General features: G+C 50.1%; 1 protein-coding gene across 1 annotated transcript; it reads left to right on the forward strand.

Annotated features, from left to right (window-relative positions):
• Positions 1-1,132: 1,132 nt before the first annotated feature.
• Positions 1,133-6,514, forward strand: ITPRIPL2 (ITPRIP like 2). Its single transcript, XM_023189726.2, has one exon. It carries the CDS (start codon positions 1,206-1,208, stop codon positions 2,820-2,822), a length of 1,617 nt encoding a protein of 538 aa, XP_023045494.1. The 5' UTR covers positions 1,133-1,205; the 3' UTR covers positions 2,823-6,514.
• Positions 6,515-8,862: the final 2,348 nt, after the last annotated feature.

Raw genomic sequence — 8,862 nt, forward strand, 5'->3', positions numbered from 1 at the left:
ATCTCGGCTCACTGCAGCCTCCGCCTCCTGGATTCAAGCGATTCTCCTGGCTCAGCCTCCCGAGCAGCTGGGATTACAGGCACGCGCCACTACGCCTGGCTAATTTTTGTATTTTTAGTAGAGATGGGAGGGGGGTGGTCTCACCATGTCGGCCAGGCTAGTCTTGAACTCCTGACCTTAAATGATCCACCCACTTCGGCCTCTCAAAGTGCTGGGATTACAGGAGTGAGACACTGCGCCCGGCCCCTTCCCTTTTTTGATTCCCATTTTTAAAAGGCTGTAAGCTTCACGAAGGACAGAAACCTTGTCCACCTTGTCAACTGCGATTTCCCCAGCACCGTGGCTGCGGCCTAGCACATGGTAGGTGCTAGGTGAATACTGGTTTGAACAGAGGACAGAGGCAGACGGCAAGGGCCACTCCGGTGCCAGGGCCTGCCACTCCACCACGGCTTGTGCAGTGGGGGTGGGGAGGATTGGACAGTTTGGCTGTGCGCCCTCTTCTCTTTTTCAACATCCCAGTAAAACTTCAAGGGAGCGCAACTCCAGAGGCTCCGTGGACGAAGCCACCGCCCCGGAATCAAGGCCTTCCCAGTTCTGCCTTCGGGGAGGGAGGATGGGGGTGGGCCGCGGGAGGCCAGTTCCAAGTGCGTCCTGAAGTCCCTCCCGCCGCCCCGCGTCGCTTTAAGGCGGAGGCCCGGGAGGGGGCCGACCCGGCTCGCCAGCTCCACGCTCGGCTCCAGACTCCGGCATTTCCTCCCGGCTAGCTGGCGCGGCCTCGCCTCCCCCTCGGAAGAGGAAACTCCCGGGGTCCGAGTAACAGGGTCAGGCGCGGAGAGGAGCGGCGGGAGAGCCAGGAGGGCCGCCCAGGGTAGGAGGCGAGCCAGGCCGGGCCAGAAGCTGGCCGACGGCGGCGCGCGGGGGCACCGGGCGGGGAGGGCCGCTGGGCCGGACTCAGCGCTCAGCCGGGGCAGGGCGCGGCCCGGGGCCCGAGAGCACAGGGCGGGCCGCAGCTGGAAGGAACACTTGAGCTGGGAGAGGAGGCGGAGCTGGAGGGGGGCTTCCCTCGGGCCTGCGATTTGGAAGCCGCCGCGGAGGAGGAGACGGGGACAGCCGGGCTGCCCGGACGCTGTGCGCATGCTGGGCTGGAGTCGCCGCCGGGGCTCGCCCCTTGGGCTGCTCGGCCACCGCCGCCCCGGGCGCCCGGCATGTCGGTGCACTACACCCTCAATCTACGCGTCTTCTGGCCCCTGGTGACCGGCCTGTGCACCGCCCTGGTGTGCCTCTACCATGTCCTGCGGGGAAGCGGGGGCGCCCGGGCTGAGCCCCCCGACGGCGTGGACGGCGGGGACGGCGGCTTCCCGCTGCTCAAGGTGGCCGTCCTGCTCCTTCTCAGCTACGTCCTCCTGCGCTGTCGCCACGCTGTCCGGCAGCGCTTCCTGCCCGGGTCTCCCCGTCTGGGGCGTCACGCCGCCTTCTCCTCGAGACACTTCCGAGAGCCGGGCCTCAGCATCCTGCTGGAGAGTTACTACGAGCACGAGGTGCGTCTGTCTCCGCACGTGTTGGGCCACAGCAAGGCGCACGTGAGCCGGATCGTGGGCGAGCTGGTGCGGGCCGGCCGCGCCCGGGGGTCCCCCGGTCTCATTCCCGGGGGAGCGCTGGCCTTGGCCTTCCGCGGAGACTTCATCCAGGTGGGCAGCGCCTACGAGCAGCATAAAATCCGCCGGCCCGACAGCTTCGACGTGCTGGTGCCATTGCGCCTGCCGCCGCTTGTGGCGCTGGAGCCACGGAGCCTGGGTGAGGAGCCAGCGCTGGCCCCAGCCTTCCGCGGCTGCTTCGTGTGCGCCCTCAAGGCACCACCCTCACCACTGGGGGCCTCGGGGGGCCACTGGCTTCGGGACTGCAAACCTTTTGCTGATGCCTTCTGCGTAGATGTGCGCGGGCGGCGTCACCTCTCTGCTACTCTGGTGCTGCGCTGGTTCCAGTCGCATCTGCAGCGCTCCTTGGCCACTGTGCGTTACAGCCTGGAGGGGCGCTGTCGGGTCACCTTGACCCCGGGTGGCCTGGAACAGCCCCCCACCTTACACATCCTGCCCTGCCGCACTGACTACGGCTGCTGCCGCCTTTCCATGGCTGTGCGTCTTATCCCCGCAGTCCATCTGGGAGATGGGGTCTTTCTTGTGGCGCCACCACCGCCACCCCTGCCCAGCGCGCCCCTGTTGGAGCTCCCTGAGGGCCTGCGCGCGGAAGCACTGTGGGGTGTGAACACAGCACGCCAGGAGCAGAAGCTGCTGAGTTGGCTGCAGGAACGGGCAGCTCCAGGTGCCTGCTACCTCAAGTGCCTGCAGTTGCTTAAGGCTCTGCGAGATCTGGGTGCCCGTGGGCTGGACTCAGCGGCTGCCACCCAGTGGGGACGCATCCTGTCCTCGTATGTGCTCAAGACAGTGCTGCTGGCAGTGCTGCTGCGCAAGGGGGCCCCTGGGCAAGGCTGGGACGAGGAGCACCTGGGAAAGTGTTTGGAGGAGTTGGTGCAGTTCCTTAGGGACTGCCTGCTGCGACGCCATACGCTCTTCCACTGCGTCCTGGGCCCTGGTGGGGCGGCTGCCGAGGTGGGTCCCCTGCCCAAGGCACTGCGGGAAGCCGCCCCAGTTGACCTTCTGGCCGCTTTCGACGGGCACGCCCGGGAACTTGCAGCGGCGCGGTTGCTGTCCACGTGGCAAAGGCTGCCCCAGCTTCTCCGGGCGTACGGGGGTCCCCGCTACCTTGCCAGGTGCCCCCTGCCCCGGAGTCAGCGCACCCAGGGCTTCCTTGAAGGTGAACCGTAAACCCTGACAGCACCCCCACCTGACCAAATGCTCCTAAAGCCTTTCCCACTGGGTGGGGGTGGGAATGGCGGCGAAGCCAGTTAAATGCAAGATTGCAGAAGGCAGAGAAAAATTTGGTGGCTGCCACAAGCTTTAGTGGCTTAAATATCACCTCCTCGCTTCACAGTCCAATATAATATGACATCTTCACACCCACTAGAGTGTCCTGGGCAAACTAAGGGAAAACATGTAACAGCAGCCCCAAGAATTGGTTCAAATGTTGTTCTCTGTGGACGGATTCTGTTGGAGGATGTGGCTTTTACAGGAGTCCAGTAGAAGAAGCAAGAACTAGCTGCAGGGAAAATTTCTTCTGTCGGTTTTTAGACACAGATCTCTCTGCTCAAATTAAAAACAAACAAACAAACAAAAAACACTAAAGTTTTTGACACAATTACTTGCTAGGTACTTGGCTCCTGATTGTCTTTAAAAAGAAAAATCTGAATCTTTATTTGCAACTGGAATTGAAGTTCTATTTTAGGGGCTAATGTTCAGAGGAACATAATTTCCACTGTTCAAGTTAATATTAATGTATTTTTAAAATGGTGCAATCACAGGTGTTTGACAAGATTGTCAAAAAATTAAGTCACACAGATGGAAAGGCAATCGAGAGTTGATTAGAGAAACTTCCAGAGAAAATAGCACTTTATATTGATCAATTCACTCATACTGTGGTAATTGCTAGCACCAAGCATTGCATCTGAGAGGGAAGCCAGTTATATTTATTATTAAATGTACAGCCTTGAAAAGTGACCAGCATGCTTGCCTGACATCACTGCAGGCCACAAGCTGGGATGTGTACCAGTCCGTCAGCACCCATTCATGGAACTACCTACTACCAGCCCGACATGGCTGGAACCAAAGTAGCAACCAAATACATATTCAAGACAACACTGGTGAAGGCATAAAACATGTTGGCTTTGGAGAAAGATGTGTTTTAGGCTTTGCGTGTAACGGTGTTTCTCCAAGGCTGGCTGCTGGCTGGAGACAGAAACGTTTTTTGTTTTAAGGTTTTTAGCAAACTCCTTCACAAAGATTTCTTTCTGAGCTTAATGAGCTAATGAAAAGGAAATACCTGCTGTTTAGCATGTGGTTTGTGCTGGATCTGTAACCACTGATGGTTCCTCCTTGTTCAAGCAGTCTTACGTGGTCCAAGAGACCTGTTGATTCAGCACAGGTCTTGCAAAACATTTCACTTATAGTTCAGTATCTTGGGCTCTGTGCTTGAAGGTCAGTTACTCCTTGGTCATGGGCAGAGGAGACAAATTAGGAAAAGAGCAAGGGACACAGCCCTTGACAGCAGTCTGTCTCTTTTTTCTCTTTAGGTATCAGTATCACCAGGTTGGGTGTGTTTTGCAGCTGGGAGGAGCCTGTCCTGGAATTGTTCCTTGTTCTACCAAATTTATAACAGCCCTCAATTACAGTTTTAAGTTCACCATGGCCCATCATCAGTTTGCCTGATTGGAAATGCAGCCAGTCTAAGTGTTACACATTGGTTTTTTTTTTCTTAATACAAACATGTACCTCCTCAGACTCTTAAACAGCTAAAATTTGGAAGACAGAAATGGCTATGCGAATAGAATCATTGTTGAAGTTCTGAGCTCTTTGGAGGGAACTCTATAAACCTTCTTTCTTTAGGGGATCCACTTGCCCGCTGTGGGAAATCATTGTGAGTAGGTGATTTACGGGGAATCCTTCTCCTTAAAGCTGCATTGGCTTCTTATATCCTTTGCGACCTTGGGCTGAAAGAGAAGCAGCTGCAAATACTGTGCCGTCTCTTTGAGATTGTCTTGAGGACAGTTCCCTGCAAAGGTCATTCCTAGCTTTATGAGATCAATGTTAGGTCATAAGGTACTGAATTGTGCAAAAAAGTCAGTCTGCTAACTTTATGCAAAGATAGAAACTGCACAGTATTTTTAAAAAATAGTTTTTAAAATAGATGCCAATAGTAGATCTTATATATATACATATTATATATATATGCACATATATGTATATATATTTCCATACTCAACCACAGCTTCCTCTGTACTCATTGTCTGCTACAGTAGGACCAAGGGTTGGAAGGATTCTAAAGCTTTAAGGCTGGGCATGGTGGCTCACCCCTGTAACCCCAGCACTTTGGGAGGCTTAGGTGGGCTGATCACCTGAGGTCAGGAGTTCAAGACCAGCCTGGCCAACATGGCAAAACCTCGTCTCTACTAAAAAATACAAAAACTATCCGGGCGTGATGGCGGGCGCCTGTAATCCCAGCTACTTGGGAGGCTGAGGCAGGAGAATCACTTGAACCCAGGAGGCAGAGCTTGCAGTGAGCTGAGATCGTGCCACTGCACTATAGCCTGGGCGACAAAGCAAGACTCCGCCTCAAAAAAAAAGCTTTAAAAGCTGAATTTTAGAAATATTTCTAGCTGTGTCAGTGAGTTCCTCTTTTAATAGTGTTTTAAAGTATAAATCTGGTAACATACTTAGTTCTTGTAGTTCTTTTGTTAGTTTTTTTTTTTCAGGTTAATTACCCAAAGCCTCATCCATCCTCAAGGTTTTTAAATTTTATTTTTTTAAAATAAATTGTGCATTGTATTTGTGAGTTTTTAAAATATTACTGTTTTATTTAAATGCCATGCTGAGCAACTGTTCTCTGTACGTGGTAACCAAAACTTAGAGATTTCGATCAATTTTGATCAATGTTTAGTAAACCAAAATGTGTACTGTGTACAACGGAAATAATATGGCATATTAGCCAGGCATGATGGTTGCCCAAGACAGTTAAATTAAGCTCAATTCTGTATTTTATTAGGGCTCCATTATGTCCTTCATCTGAAATGTGCACATTTTTGGTGTATGCTTGGTACTGGAGATTCATATATGCAAATATTCTCATGCAAGAAGGCTCCACAGTAACAACAGCAAAAAAAAAAAAAAAAATTAGTTGTCCAGCCAGTGCCGGAGGAAAATGTTTTTGGGGAAGATGACTCAGTCATTTTGTGGCGAGACACCCTTCGGTACCTCCCACTGACCAGTCTTGGGAGCCTTCCTGGAATGATCGTGGGCTGAGCGGAGATGTTTTTTGCAAAATGAAACTGAAGCCGAAAGAAGGCAGAATTCGAATGAAGCAAGAGAAATCCAAAGAACTGGGGAAGGAGGACTTAAGATGGAAGTGAAGCAAGAGAGGGAAGGGGAAATGAAGTGAAAATTGCTTGAGGGTGTGAGAGAGGTTTGGGTTAGGAAACATGTTTTTAGTGCTATTTCCAACCAGGGGTCGCAAACTCAGCAGCCTGTAGAAACGGGGTGGGAGGTGGGGGGGGAACTGTGCTCACCTTTAAAGAGGGGACCACTGCTCAGCCATGCAGAAAAAAATGGGGCAACAAGCTGGAAATCACGTTTTTTTTTTGAAAAGTGAAACTTGATGACTTTTAAGCAAGTAATTAAAAAAAATGTCCAAAATACCACGTGGGCCAAACATTTGTTTAAGCCTGGGGGCCACCAGTTTGCCACCACTGCCTTACACAGTTAACACCCCAAGTATGTATATGGTCATATTTTTCATTTTGGATATGGTAGTGTTATATATACTTGGGGGTGTGATATTTCAAATCATCTTAATCTCTCAGAGCTAAGCTTTATTGTAGAAACAAACCAAAAAAAAAAAAAAAAAAAAATTAACATAGCCACAGATAACACTTAACTCACAATTCCCAGGAGGACGCTTGATCTCCAAGCTCCTCTTTTTGAGTCAGATCCTACGTCAAACCACTTAGGGCCAGTTTCTGGCATTTCTTTCCTGGTGATTTGGGGTAAACTTCTTGGTTCTGTCGGAGTTTGCAGATGAGTAATCAGGAACGATTGCAGAATAACTTGTTTCTTTGTATTTTATTCTTACATTTAAATTAATTTTGGGGAGTTAGTGGTATCCTAGCTCATGCCTTCACAGTGGTGATTGGTTGCTGGATTTGGGGTGCAAGCTTCTTAGGCTTGTACCATTTCCACTACCAACAACACAGGTTTTTGTTTTTTGAGACAGGGTCTCACTCTGTTGCCCAGGCTGGAGTGCAGTGGCAAGATTGCAGCTAATTGCAGCCTTGACCTCCTGGGCTCAAGTGATCCTCCTGTCTCAGCCTCCCAACTGGGCCCACACGTATGTGCCACTACACCCAGTGAAGTTTTAAATTATTTGTAGAGTCAGGGTCTCCCTATGTTGCCCAGGCTGGTCTTGAACTACTGGACTCAAGCCATCCTCCCACCTCGGCCTCCCAGAGTCTTGGGATTATAGGCGTGAGCCACCACACCTGGCCTAAAAGCATGGTTCTGATCAGACTTCACCCCTGAACGTTTCTATCATTTTCTTTCTTTCTTTTTTTTTTTTTCGGGACAGAGTTTTGCTCTTGTTGTCCAGGCTGGGGTGCGGTGGGATGATCTTAGCTCACTGCAACCTCCGCCTCCCAGGTTCAGGTGATTCTTGGGCCTTAGCCTCCCGAGTAGTTGGGATTACAGGCACCTGCCACCAGGCCTGGCTTTTTTTTTTTTTTTTTTTTGGTAGAGATGGGGTTTCATCATGTTGGTCAGGCTGGTCTCAAGCTCCTAACCTCAGGTGATCTACCCACCTCGGCCTCCCAAAGTGCTAGGATTATAGGCGTGAGGCACCCCACCAGCCTCTATCATTTCCTGACTCAGCAGCTCCACCAAAATTGATGTCCTAGTAACCACAGTGAAGGAATTAACCGAAGTGCTTCCAGAGCATCTCATATAACCTCTATGGAGGAAGTCACTTTTCCTGTAACATGTGGCTCATATAACCTCTATAGAGTAAGTCACTTTTTCTGTAACATGTGGCTTTTGACCTTGATGAAGACTTCGACTTCTCATCCCTGTCTGCATGGAGGAAGATGAGTCAGTGGCGGGGAAAATGAACCTCGGTAACATTTCCAATGTCCCTCAAGAGGGAAACAAGTTCAATGTTATCATTGTGGCATTCGTTAGTTTTTTTTTCTTTTAAGTCACTTGTTTAGATACATCTTTATTTTTTTTATACCTACATAGCGCATGACTGGAGGGGATAGAGCACGTATAAGTTGGGAGAGGGTAAAGAATGTGTGACTATGTATGCAGAAAATAGACTAAAATGTCCAGCAAAATGATATATATTGTAATCTGGTTTTTGAAGTATCTACTATTCTGGAATATTTTTTAACAACTTTTTGCTTTTTTAAAAAAAGGTGCCTTGATTCAGTTGCTTGACTTTAAACATTCCTCCTATTTTATTGTGATTTTTAATGTCTTCTGACCCCCAACTGTGTTTCTGGTTGCAGTCTGGCGGCTGCAGGCATAGCACTGGTTTTGTTCCAATAACAGAGACCAAAGAGTTAATCAGATATGGTTCAGCTGCTACAATTGTGTGATTCAAAGGCAATTTAATCACCCCAAATTTCCATGGCCCCCGCAGTCAAGACCTGCCATTCGTTTTCTCTTGCAGGTTGGAGTAAATTTGCACTTTGAATCATATGGGTCATTTGGGGACCTTGTTCTTTTCTATTTTGCTTTATTAATAAAGGAACTTGTAGAAACCTCTGGACTGAATGTCAGATCTGGGGAGGGCTTTCGTCTTCCCGGAGGGCAGCCTGTGCCTGTGCTGGCTTGTGGTTCTTTGCACAAGCCTCAACTGCTTTGAGCATCTGGGTGTATGGAAAACTTTTCCCATGCATTAAGGCTGGGGATAATTTTTATGTAGAATTAGCTCTGTATACAGGTGTGAAAAAAATGCTAGTTCACAGTGCTACAGGTGTGCTCCCTGGAATCCTGAACCTTGAAGTCTTCTTCCTGGCCTAGAACCTTCTGTCTCCACCTCTCCTCTCTGCCTCACTCTCCCACCCCTACTTCCTCACACATACCCAAACACGATTCACATCTTGGCCTGTGGCTCAAGAATTTTGTCCAGAAATCTCTTAAGCCCTCAGGCCCTTGCAAAATGGTAAACATTCGCTAATACAAAAAACCACCAGGCTTAGCAGGA

This window comes from Piliocolobus tephrosceles, chromosome 17 (assembly GCF_002776525.5).
Source record: "Piliocolobus tephrosceles isolate RC106 chromosome 17, ASM277652v3, whole genome shotgun sequence".
NCBI lineage: Eukaryota > Metazoa > Chordata > Mammalia > Primates > Cercopithecidae > Piliocolobus > Piliocolobus tephrosceles.